Raw genomic sequence first — 23,364 nt, 5'->3', positions numbered from 1 at the left:
AGAGTGAGACATCACATACATGTAGATAAGAGTCAAACTTCCACCAGAGTTCGTTTGCTCACAAACCAAACTCTTCCACTTAGGCATTATGGGATAGCGATTTCTTAGGCCGCGTATACTGTGACGTCACTGTAGAATGACGAAAAAACATAACGTCAAACGTAAACAACTTTCAAAACAAGAACGTAAACATCAAGTTCATTACTTTACACAATAATTTGAACAGAGTCTCCCTACTTTTTAATGATCTTTTGATCATTTTATGTTTAAAATAAAATCCATACTTTTATATTAATGCTCTCAATATCAATATTTTCAAACTTTTAACTGCGAACTACTTCTTTAGTGTTATTTGCCTGCGTGATAATCGCGGACTCACAATATACAAATCTGTATATTGTGCTGCGTCACATAGGAGAGGTCTATTCGTGGGTGACGTAATGAGGCCTCGACGGGGAGTTTGGATAAGAGTGAGACGTCACACAGACAAGAGTGAGACGTCACACAAACAAGAGTGAGACGTCACACAAACAAGAGTGAGACGTCACACAAACAAGAGTGAGACTTTACACAAACAAGAGTGAGACGTCACACAAACAAGAGTGAGACGTCACACAAACAAGAGTGAGACGTCACACAAACAAGAGTGAGACGTCACACAAACAAGAGTGAGACTTCACACAAACAAGAGTGAGACTTCACACAGACAAGAGTGAGACGTCACACAGACAAGAGTGAGACGTCACACAAACAAGAGTGAGACGTCACACAAACAAGAGTGAGACGTCACACAAACAAGAGTGAGACTTCACACTAATTTTGACTACCATGAACGTCAGTTGTCCGCATTCTAAATCAGCATTGCCCGTGTATAAACATTAACACAACTATTTCCGCTTTATCAATTACTCTTTATTCTTTATCATGTTTATTCTCAGGTAAATGTAAAAAAATAACTTTAGCGATTGAAATGCACGCGATTAACAACAAAACCAAATGAATGGTGTAATATATATATGTTGAGCTTGGAATGATCTCTAGAATTTACAAATACCAAAAGTCCTCAATTTCTTTCTAACGTAGATCAAACCAAGTTACTGCATAGATTAATGTATTCAGGAATATATACATGTACACAGTAATACTGAGCCTCGGCAAAGCATCAGTATGACAAAGTTACGATATATAACTTTCTATATACTGGTATATATATATATATATATATATATATATATATATATATATATATATTAGTATATAGAGAGTTTCACTCTCAATAATAATTATATCCGGTTAAAATCTAGAAGTGGCGGTGTATAGTTTTGTTTTATGTTCTTAGCAAGATATCAAGGACGTGTCAGGGGCGAGATCAAAAGATCGATGTCGGATAAAAATCTAAATTCAAATAGCTAGGGGAGGGGGGAATAAAATCTCTCGTAAGTTTCTGTCATCCGACAACGATTACACTTTAGTGGAAAAAGAAAAAAAAAACCCAACACAAACGACTGTTAAAAAGCACATGATAATATTACATTTTAACGAACATTTAACAGTTCTGATGTACACTTTCATTGGTGAATAAACAGTAGAAGAGATATACAGAGTGTTATCTATAATCGTATGTTTTTACTTGTTAATCGATTAGTTTCAACATTCATCATATTTAGTTTTGTATGGGGAGGGGGAGGGGGGTGAAAACGACGTGAATTTTTTTTTTTCAGACATTGAACTTTTGATCTCCCCCATTATATATCTTCTTATCACGGACAAAGAACGTTTCTACCGCCATCCACTGGTAATTGTACACCCGTGATGAAGGAAGCACTGTCTGATGCCAGGAAAGCAATCGCATTGGCCACTTCCTCCACCTCACCTAACCGTCCTAGCGGATGTTTTGTTTTGGAGAGCTCTAGAAACTACAATTAGACAAAATTATGTCATCACTACTTTGTCATCTTAAAACTGAAATTGTTTTCATTGTATTCCATTGTGTTTAAACGAGTGTATCCAACGTTAAGTGCAGCTGTTAATTACCAATCATATTGTACAACGCGGATAAAATTATATTTTTAGTGTAGACAATAAACTAGAGCAAAAGTATTTCCCATTCTAGACTCTCAAGAGAACAGTGGATTATAGGCTCATAGTCAAAGTATTCTGTTTTTGAAGTTCTTTCCAATTTATAAAATTGTATAATGTACGTCCTAAACCTCTGACACATCATTAATGAAGTAATTGTAATTATACTTGAAAATTTAAAACTCAGAACACTAGTTGGGCACTAGTTTTAAACTAACCACTATTTAGAGCTACTAATGCTGATGATATGAACTTTTAAAGCTACGCGGTGAGGGTGTACATACATGCATAGAGTAAATAAACAGATATAGCAGGCTACCAAAAACATTTCAAAATAATTTAACTCTACCATCTTAATTGTTCTACCTTACGTCTGTGCTTACCTCCTGATAGGCCTCTTCATTTTTTCTCAACGTCCTGAATAAATCAGTAATTATAACACCGGGGCTACAAATACATGAACATCTAAATAAAGATCTAATCAAGGTAAAGGATTTATCCGTAGAGTGCTATACCCTTGATATCAATGAGCGTATGCGTTTCAAAAAATCATTACACTAATGGTATGATGAACTAAATTGTCTTTTATCAATCATAATTATTCATTACAAGTAATGAAAAATGCTAAAAGATGTTAGCTGATCGGACGTATTTGTAGTTTGCTAAAAATACACTTACTTTACACTGTTTACCCGGACCTGTTTAGGGGCCAACTCTGAAATAGCATGATACATTTTACAATGCTTCATGACATCATACATTTCTGTTGCAAAACTAATAGTAAATACGATGTACTGTGAAAAAGTGGGTATAAAGAACAGTGGTCAATCTCATTATTTCATAACGAATAGCAACATTAAAAATAGGACAAACACGGACCCGTGGGCATCCCAGAGTTGTGATCAGGTGCATGGGATGACTAATCATCCCCAGTGGACCGTTTACACCCGCCATGAGCCCTTTATCTTGATCAAGTAAACGGGGTAGTCCGTAGTCAAATCAGTGTGAAAATAGAGGCCTGGTCATGCGTATGAAATGAATAAAAGCATTATAACGACCATGGAATTCGTGAGAAACTGACTTCAAAACCCCTGTACATTAAACTTATTTGTTGATAGCCTGCCTCGATGACAAACCCCTGTACATTAAACTTATCTGTTGATAGCCTGCCTCGATGATTAATCACAAGTAGGACATACTCTGGTGTATTGAATCAGTTGAAAAACATAGACACATCATGCAAGTGATAAGTTAGCATTGCTACATAGATATGGGCGTTGTCAGTTTGCCATTGACATTTATGTTCAATAAAATATTTAAGTATGAAGAAGATACAAAAATAAACTCTGTGGTTTCTTTTATTTCGAGTTCACTGGGATATACCCCGGTATCAAAACAACATATGAATGACAAAATATGATTATTATCTACCATTATAAAGTCTCCAAAACGAAGTACTAGCTGTATAAAAGTCGTTTTTTCTGAGTACTACTATTTTCCTCCCATGACAAAATCCATGCAAATTTCAACTTCATTTAAAGAATCTAAATCAGGAAGACTTTGATTTTGAAATTTGGTGTAATATGACTTTGATCCTAGTTTGTAGGTCCCAACATCCTCTTATCATTTTTTATGATGCAATGTCTCTATCCGTCCTGATTCTAGAGCTATACAAGTTTTTATGGTCATAGGTTAAGGTCACTGGAGTCACTTGACTTTGATACTAATTTGTAGGCCCTGTCACTCTCAATTCATTTCCGAAAACCCCAATACTCTATCTATCATATATGTCAAGTTGTATCTGTTAAATTTTGGAATTAGTTTTCCCCTCCAGAGAGATCCCCCAGTCTGTACCTAAACACCCTCAATCTGAACACAAAAACATTTCTGCAGATCTAGATACACTGTCCTACCATATCTTTGAATATCTATTACTTTCATCAACTGGTTACGGAGAACGGTGTCGGACAGTTTTAGGCGCGAGAAAGAAGCGAAAGAAAGAGAAGAACCGAGCAAAAACAATAAGTCTCCAAACTTCGTTTAAGAGACTTAAAAATGAGTATTGTTAATAGATAAAACGTCTTCATTATTTCTAAATGTCGAGTTAAAAGCCTCAGCAAGAGATTTATTCTTCTCATGTATAATCTTTTGAGCAAATATTGCCTCATAAGGATATAAAAACGTATCAGGTAATAATGGAGCACAATTCTTGCCCAGCAGAATTTCGATAGAGTGGTGTTTAACAAAGTAATTTTTCGATGATTGATAACATTTGATGTTACAGGGGTTTCAGCAGTCTCGTTTAAAGTCACCATTTCGCAACATCTATGGTCGTTATAACGATCTAGTGTGCCATTTCAACCTATCATCGAGTCAAATGCTGTTTGACGTGTTTCCTAACGATTGTTAGTTCGTTCTTGACACACTGATTTTGACTACGGATTACTCCGTTTACCCGATTAAGACATAGGGATCACGACGGGTGTGACCGGTCGACAGGAATGCTTACTCTTCCTAGGCACCTGATCCCACCTCTAGTATGTCCAGGGGTCAGCATTCGCTGAATTCTTTTTTTGGGTATTCCTTGTGAGAGTTATGAAATTGATCACTGTTCGTTATCTTCGCCTTTAACGATAAGAATATTTCTGTGTTTCATTTTTATTGAGAAAGCAGCTGCCTATGATGTCAAACAGCCCAGTTTTTACTTTATTGTAAAGAATGGTGGTGTACAGTGCTGAAAAGTGAAAAGGTGATGATATTGAACAGCGATTAAGCTAAAACTTCAATGAAAGATACGAAATTTAAAGATCAGAGGTGGGATCGGGTGCATAGAGGAGTAAGCACCTCCTGTTGACCGGTCACACCCACCTTGAACCATATATCTGGAAAAGGTAAATGGGGCAATTCGCAGTCAAATTTAGTAGACAAAGAACTGCTAAAACGAGATTGTTGAAACCCATGTAACATCAACATATTTATCCGTAGACCATAGTCTGCCTCGTCTTAAAAACTGATCATAAGCACCACAGAGCTCACGACGAGTGTGACCGGTCGACAGGGGATGCTTACTCCTCCTAGACACATGACCACATATCTGGTATATCCAGTGGTCCGTGTTTGCCCAACTGTCTATTGTGTATTGCTTATAGATATATGTAGGAATTTTGAGATTGATCACTGTTTGTTATCTTCACCTTTCACGCAAGTGATAATGGTATAATACAACATGTACATCGATATGGGAAGGGAGAGGGGAAAGCTGAAGTTGTCACGTTTGTCATAAAGATGAAACAAATGTGGAAGACTACGTGATGTCTTTGATTTTGAGTTTACTGGGATATATCAAATCGACATATGAATGAAATTGTGTATTGTTTATAGATAAATAATCGTCGATATAGCTGCATTGTAAATGTCGAGTTAAAGGCCACAAAAAGCCCTATGTTCTGATTCTGCTTATGTGGAAAAAAGATTTGTAACTTCAATTTATATAAACTACTTTTAAAATCCACATTTGATATACGTCACTTCCCTAGGGTTAGGGTTAGCTGTTCCTTCAAAGGAGTTAACATATCTGTGAAGAGCAAAGATAGGGGCTTAATAGACCATTTACTTGATAAAAAGATATGAAATCACAAAGTAACTACTTTCTGCACATATGGTAGGAAAAAATGTATTTACTGTTCATCTATATTCAATTTAATGCAAATGATACATTTAGTGTCACTGCTCTGTATATATATTCTGACAGAAACTGATCACAATGGAGAATTCTGACAAAAAACGGAACACCTACCTATTGCAGTACACCTAGTAAAGTGATCTAGGGCACTCTTGGACACACAGTATGGTAAAAATCCAGGAAACTAAAAAAAAAAAAATATATAGTGTCACTCTTACATGAATATCATTAACTTTTGATAAGGTTTAAATCAGGTTTTCGAAATAAGAAAAGTAACTCTATGAATCTTCAGAATTTCCCATCAGAGATGCATTCATTAATTGCAAGTGAGAAATTTAGAATACTCACTGATCTGATACCTGTGATACTTGATACATTAACAATGTTTCCCTTTGCATTGACGAGATGTGGAACTGCAAGCGTAGTCAGATGATAAATAGCTCTGAAAACAGATCATTTTCGTTAAGACATGATCTATGCGAGGATGTCTGATGTCTTTTAGGCAGCTTATCCTTTGTTTGATTAGTTGATGAAAGGTTAAGATAACGAACAACAACCAACCCCACAACTCCTTTAAGGAATACAAAATAGAGAGTTGGGCAAACACGAACCCTTGGATATACCTGGGGAGGAATAGGGTAATTAAGAGGAGTAAGCATCGACCGGTCACACCCACCATGAAACCTATGTCTCGATCAGGTAAACGGAGTAATATGTAGTTTAAATCAGTGTGCCAAGAACGACCTAACAATCGGTATGAAACACGTCAATTACCCACAGATAAAAAGTATTTACAAACTAGATCATTATAACTACAGACCCTGAAGCGTACTACTACACCACTTGCACGAAACGGTACGAAACGATTCTTGCACGGAACGGTGAACGGTTTGCACGAAACGCTAAACGATCTGCACGGAACGCTGAACGGTTTGCACGAAACGCTGAACGGTCTGCACGGGACGGTGAACGCTTTGCACGAAACGCTGACCACTTTGTAGGCGTGGCTTGCACGCTTTGTGAACGGTCTGCACGATACAGTAGGCGTGGCCTGCACGCTTTGATTTTTTCGATATTATTTGGTTCAAATAGTTTCAATATTATTACAATATTCTAGATATTAAAAAAAGGTTGAGAAAGAAATGATAATGATTCATTTTCAAATGATTGCTCATGTACGACGCGGTAAATTTCGTTTTTGCTTATTATATCAATGGACACGTTGGAATGAAAAGAAAGGAATTTTTTTTTATTTCGGAAATAAAAGAAAAATATGCAAAAATCATATCGTCACGGAATATTGATTAATCAAATTTTATTGATTCATTGCTCTATTAAATTCATAGAAACTGAATATGAAATGGTTGCCTCTGTTTCGCTATTTTTGTACATTCATTTTGAGTGTCGTTAAATTACCTTTGCAATTTGTATATTCCAGTCCTCTTCCCAAAAACAGATGTTGAATAAACCTATACATTTTATACACATGTGTACGTGTATGAAAACAGATGAAGCGATTTAAAGAAATTTCTCGTCAGGAAAGATTGAAATATTTTTGGGCGGGGAGAGGGTTGTGAACGGTCTGCACGAAACGCTAAGCATGACCTGCACGCTTTGATTTTTTTCCGGCATTATTTGTTTCATCCTGGGGTTAGTTTAAACAAGGAATAGTATAATGACTTACGAAGACGTTGGAATAAAACGAAATGAATATTTTTTAACTTCGGAAATAAAGGGAAAAGATGCATAAATTGTATCGTCATGGGATATTTATTATTCAACTTTATTTATTCATTGCTCTGTTAAATTCATTGAAAAAGTCGCGTCTGTATCGCTATTTTTGTACATTCAATCTGAGTGCCGTTAAAACACGTGTGCAATTTGTATATTCCAGGCCTCTTCTCAAAAACATATCTTGAATAAACCTATACATTTTTACATATGTGTGTGACAACAGATAAAATGATTAAAGAATTCTCGTAAGACTGGAACATATTCTCGGGCGGGAGGGGGTGCATCTAGACATAGAATTAGCCAGTTGTTAAGAACCTGTCACCTTGGATAAGAAGGGAAGATACAAAACAAAAAGAAACAATCAAAATATGATTGAAATAGATTGAGAAATAAATCATATAAATGAATATATAAAACAAATAATTACAAACTACAGCAATGGTCAACAGATATACGAGCGGATCTAACATCCAATTTTAATTAGATTGTTGCATTTGCCTCAATTTAAACTGCATTCATTTTTGAGAGACAAAACACCTCTTTTGTCATACTTCAATTGCTCCCGCCGATTTTCACACCTTCTGTAAGAATGTTAATTTCAAATACCCGGATTAACTGACTTCTAGTATTGTGGTAAAAAAAGGACCTTGGATTTTGCGTAGAATATACAAGTTATACACAGGTCGGTCTTTGCATTATGCAGACAGTTCCGATAAACGATTTTCATGAAAATACTTTTTATTTAATAAGAGAAACTTGATCATACAAATGTAACAAGACAAATAAATTATTCCTACATGCAAATAAAAAAAAAATAAATAAAAAAAAAAAAATGAGGGCAGATATTTACATATCTCTGCACTTGTTAGAAACTATCAAGTGTGATAAAATAGTATCGAATTTTGCTCTACCTGGTAGTTTTATAATAAACTGTTTTCTTTCGATTATTTGCAGATTTTCACTGTTGAAAGCCCGTCTTGGAGACATTTTGAAATAATTGGTCAAATTCCCAACAATGTTTAACTGTCCTATATCCCATGCCGAAATGACTTGCATGGTCTGTACGTTTCTAAGGGCGTGATTTGAACCATCTGCACGTTTCTATGGGCGTGGTTTGATCATACACGGAACAATTCTTGCACGAAACGATTTGCACGGAACGATGAACGGTCTGCACGAAACGGTAAACGGTCTGCACGGAACGTTGAACGGTTTGCACGAAACGCTGAACTGTCTGCACGAAACGGTGAATGGTCTGCACGGAACGAAACGAAACGCTTTGGAGGTGTAGTAGCACGCTTCAGGGACTGTAGTCTGTACCATACAATTTGCGAAATGGTGACTTTAAACGAGACTGTTGAAATCGCAGTAGCATCAACTTGTTTTGTCGATAGCCTGTATAGATTTAAAACATGATCCCATCTTATGAAGCAGTTGGAGTATAAGTACGATTACCAAAAGTGGAATTAATGTCAAGTTCGTTTAAAATGCAGTTGTAATAATGAGCCTTACAAACTAAGACAATGTTATTACAAGCTTTGTCAGCTGGAATCAATACATATTCCTCATGTAACCTATCTAATTCTTTTACCACTTCTGGTTTACTAAACACAGAATGATAAATGGTATGTACTTTTGTTTTGATATGTCTAATGGGGGATTTAAAAATTCCTCACATACTTTTAATCCATTCTGACAATGTATGAAGTTTTTCTTCTTCATATTTAGCCCATCGTTTGGCATAATCTTCGACAGAATTCATAATAGAGATGAAATTATGTCGCCAATTGAAAGACCGATGTTCTCTGTATTTAGGACCTTTTAGAATAAGTGATTTGAAGTACTGATTTTCAACTATGTCAATATCACCAGTAATGACATGTCCAGCTGGACTATAGTTGAAAGAAGATTAAGAACAAGAACACGTAGATTAAGTATAAGATAAACTATATCTAGGCACTGCAAAATGTGTTTATAAATAGACAGTTTGGATGTAAAAGCAGAAGTATATTGGTAGGAAATAATAGGTAGAGACTTGAACTTGAAATAAGTTGGAATACACGACTGAACCCTTTTATGACAAAGAATGTTGCTTTTGTTGACGGCATCTATTCCTTTGTAAATTTGAGCATAAAAAAAATTGCGGCGTGATTGTGAAGGAATATCATTCATGATCCGTCGTTATTTAAAGAGCCTGTGATTGGAAACATCCATAATCATATAGTTCAGTCTATATTCAGGTGTAGACTAGCTGTGACTTCTTCAAATATTGTATGTAAAACTCTCAATGGAACAGAGTAAAATTTTGTACTAATATGATGCGGACCTAATTGTCTTTTGACGTAAGGTAAAAGTGAATCAAACGTGACATCAATTGATATGAATAAAAAGCGGAAATTAGCGTCAGAATTAAAAGAATTGATAAATAAAAAGGCAAAGGTGCACAGATTAAATCCCACGCGAAATGCATAGATGAAGGAGAAACGAACTCCTTTTTTTCATCAAACTTAAATCTTCTCACCAAGAAAATAATATTATCAAACGTATCAAATATGAAGATAATATTACCACCAACTGTAATGCTTATTTAGGTAAAATGTGTGATTTCTACACAAAATTATACAAATCATCGAATATTGACGATAATAACATTAAATCCTACTTAGATAGTACCACTATATTAAATATAGTTAACGAAAAACAAAAATTAGAATTAGATGAGGTTCCGTCAATGAAGGAATGTGATGAAGCTGTCAAAATGTTACAACATAATAAATCGCCAGGCTTGGATGGTTTACCAGGCGAGTTCTATCAAACTTTCTGGTGATAACTAAAACCATACTTTTACAATAGTTTAACACAAACTTTTAATCATCAACGCATGACATTGCTTTAATCACGCTTATCCATAAAAAGGGAGATAAATCAAACTTAACAAATTATCGAACTAACAGTCTCACAAACACGTTATTTCTGGTGATCAAAGTAGAACAGAGATGCTATTTCCCAACCATTCAGTAAATAACGATCAGTTATAAACCATAACATTAGTATTTGTTACATATTCCTCGATCTGCTGTTGTGTGTATATGGCTAGTTCTGTAATCCGAAAGTACAGACATATATGATGTTTTGTACAAATTGTGTATTCACATTTATATATTACCTGACGTTGGTATTCATGCATTCATCATATTGCTCCAGTGATGTTGTTTCAATGCTTCCAGATTTCAATATCCCTGCATTATTGACCTATTATTTTGAAGAAGAACTTGAAAATAAAGATATTCATGGAATGAAATAGAATGCATTTTCAAGCTTTATAAAAAGTTCATTTTGGCTTATTCTCAAAGTATGTATACATGTTATTCAATTATTATCCATGCTGATCATAAGCATGCTACAGCATAAATTTAGTGTACATGTAGTGTGTTCAACCAAATATGTTACACTCGTACATACCAGAATGTCCAATTTTCCATAATGTTTTACTGTTTCGTCAACAAGTCGCTTAACAAAATCTTCCTTTGTCAAATCACCGCTAAGAGTCAACGGCTAAAAGAACAAAGAGAGCGATGTGGCAACACTTCATTTCCCAAACTACTTTCAAGTGTATGGCAACGACAATAAATTTACAGTAATATCTAACCCTTTTTCCATTTTCTTTTTCACACTGGGCAGCCGTTTCAGCTAAATTGTCAACATTTCTGCCTGTGATGGATACCTTCGCACCAAGCCTACAAAACAAAATGGCTGTTCCTGCCCCAATACCGGAACTGGCACCTGGAAATTACACACAACACAGTGATGGAGTGTAGCCGTTATACTCCATGTTTTAAGAAAGTATACAAAGCGGAGAAACATCGCAAAGAAAGTTCCTCAGCTAAGGTAGAATTGTATACAAAAGTATAAGCAAACGTGTACTAGCCGATCTACAATAGTTTTATTAAAACGACCCTAAGAAAAGTAGCATGATGTTTTCTACATTAATAGAATATCGGATTTTATGCAAAGAATTGTTCATTGAGGTAAGTAGGTAAGCAATTCGTACTTAAAATCGGACCTATTTACAATAAACAAGTAACATGGGGTAATAAGCTTTTTAACCGACTATAAACTCTTTAACCGACTATTGAAGAATTTGAAGAATATGATATCGTGAATGAATCTCATTTGCTTATCGTGGATCAGGCGCTTACGCTCTTCATAGGAGTTATGAGATTGGTCACTGTTCGTTATCTTCAGCTTTCACATATATAGAGAAATACAAGGTTAAAGGCAAAGAAAGTCATTTAAAGAATTTTATTTCAAGGAAAGATGAGTATGTATGGATAATGTATTTTACGTCTTATTGAGAAGATCTTGGCAATAGTGAAATCCTTAGATGTGTAAGGTTTAATTCCACATGTTCATTGATGATTTGCTAAACCCCACATCCCATATTTTGACATACGCAAACAGTGAACAAATTTCTGGGTTGCTTTACTATAGACAATGGTTTCCTCTGCAAAAACGTTTACTAAACCACAGACTCAAAAGTTCTTCTTTTACCCTCATACAATATAAAGGTAGGTATCTTCAAAATCTATGCTAGCGCTGGAGAAGAATTGAATCCCAAGGCAGTCAATTTGCGGACATTCTAAAGAATATTGAATGAGTTTTGTCCTCGCAGAGTAATCAGGAAACCCTGTGCAGACCTATATCAGAAGTGTCAAGAGTTGTCAAGCCATCCATCAAGGAGCATTGTTGTGCACTTTTAATATTTAGAGTAATGTGATCAGTGATCAATTTGGCTCAGGTATTTCCGATTGTTTGTGATTGTTAATAGGTTATGAAATAATGCTGTTTTATATGTTTTTGCAACCCGACCACTAAATTTTGTCCGTGAGGGTCATGATTCTAGAAAACAATTACCATAATACAAACAATATATTTTTAAGTACCCTTTTTCGTAGGCAACTGAATCAGGACTCTAGGTACTGCATTTCAATACGGATGCAATGATAATATATACATTGTAGGAAATTTGACTTGTCCACAAGGAAATAATGTGAATGTAAAACTTATACGGTACCAATTTTGATGCACCAGATGCGCATTTCGACAAATAATGTCTCTTCAGTGATGCTCAACCGAAATGTTTGAAATCCAAAATAACAATAAACTTGCTAGAGCTATTTGATGCAAAAACAGAGTGCCAAAAAAGTGGAGCCAAATTCGTCTAAGGATAAGAGCTATGCATGAGGGAGATAATCTTTAATTTTGAAATGAATTTCTAAATTTTATCACAACAATTAAATATACATCCGTATTTTCAAGCTAGTAACTAAGTACTCAGCTACTGGGCTGTAGAGACCCTCGGGGACTAACAGTCCACCAGGAGAGGTCTCGCTCCAGGGGTCATAATGTAAGACTTGTACGGTACCAATTTTGATGCAGCAGATGCGCATTTCGACAAATAATGTCTCTTCAGTGATGCTCAACCGAAATGTTTGAAATCCGAAATAACAATGAAGTTTTAGAGCTATTTTTAGGGAAAAACAGAGTGCCAAACAAGTGGAGTCAAATTCGTCTAAGGATAAGAGCTATGCGTGAGGGAGATAATCCTTAATTTTGAAATGAATTTCTAAATTTTATAACAGCAATTAAATATGCATCCGTATTTTCAAGCTAGTAACGATGTACTTAACTACTGGGCTGTAGAGACCAAATATCATAAAATCATATAATTGTAACATTTTGTTACGACAAACCTGTAATCAATGCAACTTTTCCATCCAATTTAGAAATAGCAGACATGGCGGCTAGTTGCTCAAAATCTAAATATATCGGTAAGGATGTATGGAGGCCAATTTGGACATTTTTTCGTAATAATATATAGTGTTGCAAATTATCTTTGTTACGCCAGACATGATGAGTAATTTGCTAGTTGATATTTGGCATACTCTCTCAGCACTTGATTAATCTGTGATTTCTCCATCAATTTTTAATAATTTCCAGCTGAGCTTGCTTTTACAGAATCCTGGTTTGTCGACATGATTGTATTCCAAAAGAATTGGTAAGCTCTGTTGACAACGAGACAAGGTTCTTCTGTTTCATATCGTAAATTTTATAACAATCAAAATTACACTAGAGCCTACAGTGGGAAATATATAATGGGCGGCATCTTACTGACGCGAGTTTAATTATCTTTATATTTTACTTCAAACAAAGAGCTAGACCCATGGATAACCAATAGGCCTTTTCTCAAAATTTGATATTTTCAAGAACAAAAGCTAAGAATATACATTATTCACATATATTTTCTTTTTTGAATATCCTTTTGTGTAGTAATTGACCATCAGAGTACCTATTACTTTTCTGACATATTGTCAACTACCCATACTTATTTACCAGTAACCCATTATCACCTGTATATGGTGTTTATATCTCTCAACTTCGATATGCAAGAGCTTGTTCTGTGTATGATCAGTTTTTAAATCGAGACAGGCTACAGACATACAAGTTTATGTTACATGGGTTTCAACAGTCTCGTTTAAAGTCAGTATTTCGCAAATTCTACGGCCGCTACTATTAATTTGCCAATACTACATACAATGCATCATTGTGTCAAATGTTGTCTGATGTGTTTCATACCGATTGTTAGGGCGTTCGTAGCATACTGATTTTGACTACGGATTATTCTGTTTTCTTTATCAAGAGATAGGGCTCATGGTTGGTATGACCGGTCGACAGGGGATGCTTACTCCTACTAGGCACCTGATCCAACCTCTGGTGTGTCCAGGTGTCCGTGTTTGCCCAACTATCTATTTTGTATTGCTTGTGGGAGTTATGTGATTGATCATTGTTCTTTATCTTCATCTTTCATTGAAAACTGCACAAGAAGGTTAAGGGCTGCCATGGTAAAATGTACTACAATTTTTGTGTGAAATTACACGTCAAATTCATGAGTATAATTATAATCATTGCAGTTAAACACCGAAACAACACTAACCCATGTGTTGACTGCGAACGAACTACCATACATTCCCCACATGACAATTTCACCCTACGTAAGCTGGATATCAAGGCAGTTTTTATTTTAAAAAACCATAACGTTGTCTTACTTATTAAAAAAAGTTCACGTATATGTGGGTTCCCAGCTGAATATTTATTGACAGTCGCACAAGAAATACAAGTCCTTTAAATAAAAACTGTTGGAGTCTAATGCATACCCAAATTAAAACAACATTATATCGAATTACCGGAGTTGACCACATTCCTATGAATTCCGTATCATTGATATATAAGTCATAAGTTGCTACCAGCTTGAAGCGCAAAAATATGTCTAGAATATATATATAAAATTGTCAAATGCTAGTCATAGGAGATGTTACTGAATTTTCGCATTGTTTATGAGTAAATACATGTTACTGCAAATGAATCCATTTTAAACGTGTCATGCATTCAGATTGGGCGCAATTTCAAGGTGACAATATATGAATATCATCTTTGCGCACACTATTGATAAAAATGGAGACTGATATGCTATGAAATGGAAACAATATCAGACACATTCAAACAAAAGTTCATAACATGAAACGAGCAGTGATCAATCTCATAACTCCTATTTTCACCTCTGGATAAGAAATACAAAATAGAGAGTTGGGGAAATACATGCCCCTTGATATACCAAAAGTAGGATCAGATGCCTAGCCTAAGATGAGTAAGCATCTCCTATTGACCGGTCAACCCGCCGTGAGCTCTATATCAAGATCAGGTAAACGGAGTTATCCGTAGTAAAAATAACGATACATTCTCGGACGTCAGTTCAGACACCACATTCCTTGGTTAGACTATGGGTACAATGCCGAACTAGATATTTCGAACAGTTTGACAATCATTTCGTTCAGTAGTGTCACTTACAGGCGTAGATTCCATTCCATTGTGGCAATGAGATAACTTTCTCTCTAGTTATTTCGCAACGACACCCCCTCTCTATTGCATAAAATTGTATTATATATTGTACTACAAATTCATTGATATATAACATATATTTGAATATGTAGAACATTGAAATAATGTTGATGAATGATTTATATATTTGTTGATATTGAATTAAATAAAAGATAAAAAAAAAAAAAGACATCCCCTCTCATTAAAACAAATGTTGTAATGTTGTATGTGACTCAAACACTCAGCCATGTTGCTATGAAATACCATGCATTGAAAAGATAATTATCTACCATTATAAGATCACAGAAATTATTTTCAATTAGTGACGTACACGTTTAGTAGTTATGCATGGAAGTTAAAGTTTTAATAAAGTTCGGAATCAAAGTCAAAAATAAAGTTCGGGATCAAAGATAAAAAATAAATAAACAAAATAATCATATTTTTTGAAGAAAAGGAAAAGGGAAAATAAGTCTTGAAATAGTAACAAACATTCTAATAAAGGACTAAGACCATGTTTATCAAAATTCGGCCTAACGTCCAAAGTGAATAATTTTTTGTTAGAAATATCCTCTAACATGTTCTTTTCCTATAATGTACTGGTTTTTATACGTAGAGTTCGTGAAAGAACACTATTTTTAGGTTTACATTACTAGTATAAATCCTATAATTTGCTCTACTTTTTAAGATTGCGTCATACAACGTCGTTATATATTATTAGAAGTGGTAACGTATTGTAAAACATAATTATGCAATGAGTGGTTTAATATATAATAAGATCTTGAAAAAGAAATTTTCTCTCCCAATACGCAATAAGGTTATTTTACTTATAGCCCGAATGGCACACCATATTTTTCAATCTCCTTCATTCGGCCATTTTCACACACCGCGCCGTTAGCCTGTTTGCGCTGTTCGTGGAAGTTGCAGAGGATGTACTCATCGCATTTCAACGTAAGTTTCAGAAATATGAATATACTTCACCTCTACTCGTTAAACTGTATAACCAAATAGGTGTACCAATTGCTCTTAAAAATGATAAACAAGTCGCATGGAACGAATAGTATGGTGCGCATGTGGTGTGTTGACATAAACTCATAATATTCACGCATTGGGCTGTTGGAAATCCCACAACAAATCTGTTAACTGTTGTCAACATATATTTATTGTTTATCTATTATAATTATATATTGTTAAGATTTAAAATTGTATGTATATCAGCTGATCAGAAAAATCAGCTGTTTCACGATCATGCCATTTTCAATTCCAAGTGCATGACCTTCTCGGGTCTATTTGAATTTTCTTACATGATGTTTGACTCACTTTACACTTTGAACTTTCCATGTATCATTGTATGGTCTAAAAAGTATTTGTATAGGTTAAAGAGACATATAATTGTATATAGATGTATATTTCCATAATAGTATATGTCTCTGGGGTAACAGGTAGGCCTGTGGGGGGTTATAGGTTGAATAATTTTCGAATGATTTGGTACTCTAGTATTCTACTATGTTTAAACTTAATTTAGTGATTATTTAGTAATCAAATAAAAGTTATATGATGAATCGATACATTTCTTCAATTTACTGTAAACAAAAACTGTTTCTGTGTTTTGGAATCTGTCTGGTATTAGTGCATAATAAATAACTTCATAAGTCAATAAATATATTTTTGTTGTAGTGATGACATTTGCAAAATCTGTGAGGATAGAAAAAAAATGTGTTAGGGTCAACAGAAATTTTTAATTAGGGTAGGTTGGGAAAGTGGAAACCAATTAACATATATATATATATATTGGCCGTACGCGGAAACATGGATTAGAAAAGTCAGAATGATTTTTACATTCAATAATTTTTAAATACTTAAAAGCACCACTAAGCCAGGAAAATCATAAGAACAGTTTGGTTTTATAATTTAAATGTGCCATATTTCAAGATAAATTGTAAAACATGTCAAACTTAATTTCAACAATTACAACTTACATGCCTGCATTGGGATTAGATATAGAATCACTCAGAGAATGTTGAATTTCATGGGTACTACCATGATTTAAGCATATATTTTTTATCTCCTTTATATTATTGAATATTAAATTTTTCCATACATCTCCCACAAGAAAGAGTATGAAACATAAAAATATTTTGTGAATTTGCTGATAATTGTGAAGTAAGATAATATATCAACATTAGCTACAACAAAAATTATTAGATGGGGGATCAAATTCAAATGAAATGTTTGTGTATATAATTATTTATGCAGAAATGTACATGTAGCTAAACTGTCCTCTATTGTTTAGTTGAAGACATGTCAATCTCCCACCGAATACATAAATGTAATTTTTCTGAATTTTATATCAATGAAAATACAGGAGGGCATGAAAGTACAACTTTTATATTAATATCATAATACAGGGGTTCGTGTTTGCCCAACTATCTATTTTGTATTGCATGTAGGAGTTATGAGATTGATCACTGTTTGTTATCTTCACCTTTCATTTATGATATAGTTTTGATAATGATATAATACTGGAGTAATTTGAATTTCAGGATGATATAATATGTACAGCAAAAATTGATGGCAAGGGTGACATGAATCAGATTGACAAGAATCCATATAATGCTATCATCACTGCCATCAGATTCATACATAGCTTCCTTGTTGTGCCTGCCAATAGCAAGGTACCAGATTATACAGCAGTTATGTGGAAACAGATTCCCACAATAGGGGGACCAGATTGACACCTACATTGTACAGAATTAGGCAGTTATATCAGAACTGGAAAAACTGGATCCAAACAAGACTATATTGCTTGGAAGAAACATGTCGACTCTGAAGTTTACCCTTAATTTCACATTACCATTACTCCTATTTTGAAATATAATGTATTACATTACTTGAGAGTGAATTTACATTACACATTTACATAACATACTGTCAGATATTAAAGAAATGGCAGAAAAATTATTTCTGTATTATGATTTTTAATTATACATTAACATAAGTACACAAAATATTCAGCAATGTTAGGAAACATATCTATTAAGTTATTCATTGCATTTGATTGTCATCAATGTTTCAAATGTTTCAGTCAATCTCACTAATAAAATGAATTATTCTAAATCTTCAAAATATCATCAAATATTTGAAGTAGTGTAAATGTAATGAAAAATAATGTGCAGTACAGTATGCATTACATTATCATTACTTGTAATGCAAAAATGGTCCATTACACCCGCATTACATTGAAACTGGCTGTCATTTAATTACCATTACCACAGGTCTGGTTCTGTCGAGAGGTATTGAAATTGTCTGTAGATACTTTGTCTCAGGAAGTGGCCGAGATTGGTGGTGACAATTTTGTTGGATGTGAATTTACTGACACACATGTCTACACTTGCTACACAATATATCATGTGGTGGTTTCAACAAGAAAGTTCTTACTCTGCAGGAAATGACGAACAGCTAATGGATTCACATTTTTTCTGACTTTTCTTCTGTACATTAGATGCATTGGAAAAACTTTCCTCTCCATTATCTTTTGCTGGTTCATACTTTGAAATAAAATCAAGTCCGAAAATAAAGTATTTTGGTTGGGTTTTTTTCAATGAATTTTAAAAAATGTAATCTGTAATCCTTGCATATTTTCTTGGTGTTCTGTGATTGCATAGGCCTATTTATTTTTATTTGTATTCAGGTATAATTTCATCTTCAGTATCTTGAAAGAAATTAATTTTTCAATAATGCCAAGAAAAATGTAGTTAACAGTATGATTTAAAAAAAAAAATATTGACACGGGTAGGAATTGAAACCGGATCTCCTGCTTGAAGGAAGGGCTCTCTACCACTCAGCCACGGCGTCTATGACGTCACTTGGTCAAAAATCCTTTATACATTTACTTGCCCTAGTTGGAAAAACACCAGAATTGCCTAGCTACAGGGCGCCGCCATTGTGGACACCCAAAGTTGTGCGGAAAAGAAAAGTTGACAGGAGATCTGATTGGTCATTAACAGAAAATCTTTGTGATGGAATTTAATAGTGAAATATAAGTGATAAAAATGACAGGTGACATAACAGAATATGTAGAAAGATACAGAAGTTATAAGGGAAGATCTGAGTGGAGAGGTGATATTTGGATGGACAATTTCATTCAGTGCGGATCTACACTAGTTGTAAACAGGCCAAAATTTGAAGGAAAAACGCAACGGCAAGCCATATATTTTTTGGTGGAATTTTGAAGGGGAGATGATGAACTTTGCTGAATGGTGACTGATTTTTTGAAAATTGGCTTAATAAATAATTGACAGTGATTGGAATTTGTATGGAAGTCTATGGGAAAACATTTGGTGGTGTTTGTCCTATACTGAGGTAGCGAGAACCAGTTTATGAGGTAAGTGTAAGAAAGTAGTGCATTTTTAGCGCCATTTGTCAGTTTTAGAATAAAATGGATGCATTTTTTGATAATTTGAAAGAAGAAGTAAATCGTAAAAGTGTACGGGGCCCCCAAGGGGGCACCTGCATCATTTGGAGGGGTAGGATTTCCCCCTCTGGCTACTGGCCAGAGGAGGGAAGAAAGGTGGAAAAGGCCCACAGAGTTGCCCTTATGGCAGAGTGGAAACTGACTCGGAGTCAGTTTCCACGTGACAATGTAGAAAGTAGCCACCTCTGCCATACCAAGCTGTGTGTGAACCCCCAGCATTTGGTAGTGGAGTCCCACTCTATCAACCAGGAGAGGATTCACCGCCAGTTGCAGGGGGTGTGCAGCAAGTCACACATGTCCTGGTGCATTTTATGTAATTATATGTATTTTACATGTAAATTTCATTTCATTTAGCATATTTAGATGGTGGTTTTGAATAGCTGGCTGGAAGGGGGTTTCCCCTACCCCAGAATATAGGGCGTTATTATACATCCCGTCGCACTGAATTCCTATGGTTTTTGGACTTTTGTCCCCCTCAATTTATTAATATCAACTAATTTCTTACATCTTTTTTTCATATCAGACTTGTTTAAGGTGATTACTTTTTGCATAATGGTGTTGCTTGTTTTTTTTGTAGAGAAGACTCGGCTGGAGGTGGGGTGTTGGTTGACATGAGGATTTTACGAAGAGAAGAACTGCCAATGGGGGTTTGACTGAGACCTATTTGTAGGCCATAGTTTATTGCTGCTGCTTTCCTTCCCCTGGAACCGGATTCTACTTCGACATAGAGGCTATACATTTTGGACACGTAGGTGCAGGTGTTACATTTAAGCCGTAAGCTAGTGCCCAGGCCACGCCTCTCTTCAGAGTCCAAGTCCCAGGTTAGGTCACCATCACAGCCTGGATTGACCCGCCCATGTTCTTTGAACTCTGCGTTGAACATGCCACATGTCTTTTCCAGATGCAGCAGTCTGTAGGAGTCATTTTCACACCTGCCGAAATCAGTTATGTACCTGATTACTTCCTAACCAGGCAAGTTCATTTTCAGAAATTAGAGTTACTTCCCTTTGACTATACTTGTTCTCAAAGTTGAGTCAAGAGGCTCATCACAGTCCCTAACAACTGTTTTTTGTAACTTTCTCTTCATATGAATGAACAATTATTGTAATGTTGCTATAATTTAGAGAGTTTATTAATTATAAAATTAATTAAGCTAATTAAATTTACAGGATCTTAGGGATACCCCTTATTTCAGCCAATTTGGCCATATGTGGGCCTATTCTGAGAATTAGAAAAAATATTTTCGACTCAAAGAGGTTTTGTTTCATAATTTAAGAAAGTTAGAAGAATTGTAATCGTTACCCTGAGGATTCAGCCTGATTTAAAGTCTCATAGTTTCCTTCCTTTTCAGGGGTCTTGGCTGAAGCAGTCGGTGGCACCCAGGCCTGAGCATCATTTCCTGCTCCTCGCACAGAGAGGGTGGATGCGTCACCAGTTGTAGGGTTTCCCTGTCAACTCTCGTGAATGGTGCAGGTGAGTTTTCTTTTTTTCATGTAATTTCCCCTTGTTGTGAGGCACATATTTTGGCTTAAAACCATAATTATTCCCTTTTTTGAATTTTCCCATCTTTGAAAACTGACATACATGTATAATTCTGCTAGGAATATTCTGTCTGAAGTGAAATTCACTTGTGATGTGCTTTTTCCAGTGCTCTATCAGCATCATGTCAAGTTTAAGTGATATCATGTAATAATTTATTATCATGATAGGAATTAGCAAGCAACCCTCACTGCAAAATGTATCTGAGTTAAAGAGGGTAGTGACAGTTTTACTGTCACAGAGAAACAACACTACTAGATCAGATTACCCCTCATATGTTTTGATAACCTTCTATTAATTGACTGTCAGCAGCTTAGTGAATTCATTCTGAATTGGAAAAGTAAATGCATTTTGAAAGCATTTTTCCTTGATAAATTAAGATTTTTTGGCCATTTTTTCAAAAACCGGGTAGAATGTACCCTGAATATGTAAATTACATGTGAATCCTCAGATCCTCTTGAAAACATAAAAAATAAGACAATAAGACTGTTATTTACATTTTTTACTTCAATAAGCACTGTAAAAAGTCATTATAAAGTTGACATTCAACACAGCTTCATATCACAGTTGAGTTCATCATGTGTGAGGGGTTACATTATATAGATAGTCATAATTTGCATGTTTTTTCATGTAATTTTTTCATGTTACATATTTTACATGTACTATGTGCATGTTATCTAAAAATGTCAAATTGGCCACTTTTTCACTTTGTTTTCCATTTGGTTATAGGAAAAACACCAGAATTGCCTAGCTACAGGGCGCCGCCATTGTGGACACCCAAAGTTGTGCGGAGAAGAAAAGTTGACAGGAGATCTGATTGGTCATTAACAGAAAATCTTTGTGATGGAATTTAATAGTGAAATATAAGTGATAAAAATGACAGGTGACATAACAGAATATGTAGAAAGATACAGAAGTTATAAGGGAAGATCTGAGTGGAGAGGTGATATTTGGATGGACAATTTCATTCAGTGCGGATCTACACTAGTTGTAAAATAGCCAAAATTTGAAGGAAAAACGCAACGGCAAGCCATATATTTTTTGGTGGAATTTTGAAGGGGAGATGATGAACTTTGCTGAATGGTGACTGATTTTTTGAAAATTGGCTTAATAAATAATTGACAGTGATTGGAATTTGTATGGAAGTCTATGGGAAAACATTTGGTGGTGTTTGTCCAGTTAACGTTATACTTCCGATATATCGGTAATAGTATCAATGCATGTTCTATAAATTCTTTTCATTTTGATCTTAGTAATTATGTTGGTGTCGTCTAAATAAAAACTTTCTATAGCATTGAAGGTCCGATTTGTCGGACAGCAGATTCGTTTGTTTACGCATCAAAATTCTATAGCTTTTAGAATTCCTGCACAAACTTGTGATAAAAACACCATATAGGGGTGTATTCTGCATGGAAATGATGCAGACTCCACATAAGTATATTGTTTTAATTTTTCAAAGCAACATAATTAATAAAATACCCACAACTCTCACAAAAATAAATAATTCCGGATTGCTCTCGATTTAATTCAAAGTTGATATTCATCAACAGCACACCTTTCGATCCAAAAAATCGTTCGTGCAAAATTTATTTGTATTGATAGATTTTGATAGACTACAGTCAGTTTCTGGATCGAAGGTCGTGTTTTATATGAATTATATGACTAAATTTGAAAAAAGTGGAGATTTCTGCAGAAAACCAGACCGATACCGGTTTTGTCTTGTATAGAATTCCACAAGCTGACGTTTTGGCGGGGAAATCTTGGCACGTCGCGATGGTATAAAGATTATATTATCAAATGATAGCAATTTTATTTCAATTCATTCTGCTTTATTTTTTAACACACCACAGGGCCGATATAGCTAAACATGGTCTTAGTCCTTTACAAATAGAATAGGAATGATTTCATACCGATTGTTAGGACG

General features: G+C 34.9%; 2 protein-coding genes and 1 long non-coding RNA gene across 5 annotated transcripts; 2 read left to right on the top strand and 1 right to left on the bottom strand.

Annotated features, from left to right (window-relative positions):
- Positions 1-896: 896 nt before the first annotated feature.
- Positions 897-13,330, bottom strand: LOC130052496 (3-oxoacyl-[acyl-carrier-protein] reductase FabG-like). Its single transcript, XM_056157649.1, has 9 exons — positions 13,249-13,330; positions 11,145-11,278; positions 10,958-11,050; positions 10,662-10,747; positions 6,110-6,203; positions 5,876-5,945; positions 2,758-2,794; positions 2,463-2,526; positions 897-1,916 (listed from the first exon to the last, which is right to left on the bottom strand). The coding sequence occupies exons 1-9, from the start codon at positions 13,292-13,294 to the stop codon at positions 1,761-1,763; spliced, it is 780 nt and encodes a 259-aa protein (XP_056013624.1). The 5' UTR covers positions 13,295-13,330; the 3' UTR covers positions 897-1,760.
- Positions 13,331-16,178: 2,848 nt separating this feature from the next.
- Positions 16,179-20,869, top strand: LOC125674769 (uncharacterized). 3 transcript variants are annotated; one of them, XM_056157658.1, is made up of 3 exons: positions 16,179-16,378; positions 17,971-18,102; positions 19,224-20,467. In XM_056157658.1, exons 1-3 carry the CDS (start codon positions 16,358-16,360, stop codon positions 19,455-19,457), a joined length of 387 nt encoding a protein of 128 aa, XP_056013633.1. In that variant the 5' UTR covers positions 16,179-16,357; the 3' UTR covers positions 19,458-20,467. The 3 variants fall into 3 exon arrangements, 2 of the variants coding, with proteins under 2 accessions (XP_056013633.1, XP_048768006.1); XM_048912049.2 differs by lacking the exon at positions 19,224-20,467 and adding an exon at positions 18,703-19,005 and having other exon boundaries at positions 16,200-16,378; XR_008800848.1 differs by lacking the exon at positions 19,224-20,467 and adding an exon at positions 20,479-20,869 and having other exon boundaries at positions 16,204-16,378.
- Positions 20,870-21,249: 380 nt separating this feature from the next.
- On the top strand, positions 21,250-22,734 carry LOC130052513 (uncharacterized). Its single transcript, XR_008800859.1, has 2 exons — positions 21,250-21,374; positions 22,170-22,734. It is a non-coding gene; the product is annotated as an uncharacterized LOC130052513 (long non-coding RNA).
- Positions 22,735-23,364: the final 630 nt, after the last annotated feature.

Source organism: Ostrea edulis, chromosome 3, assembly GCF_947568905.1.
Source record: "Ostrea edulis chromosome 3, xbOstEdul1.1, whole genome shotgun sequence".
NCBI classification, from domain to species: Eukaryota; Metazoa; Mollusca; class Bivalvia; order Ostreida; family Ostreidae; genus Ostrea; species Ostrea edulis.
This window is presented reverse-complemented; position numbering and strand designations above follow the sequence as displayed.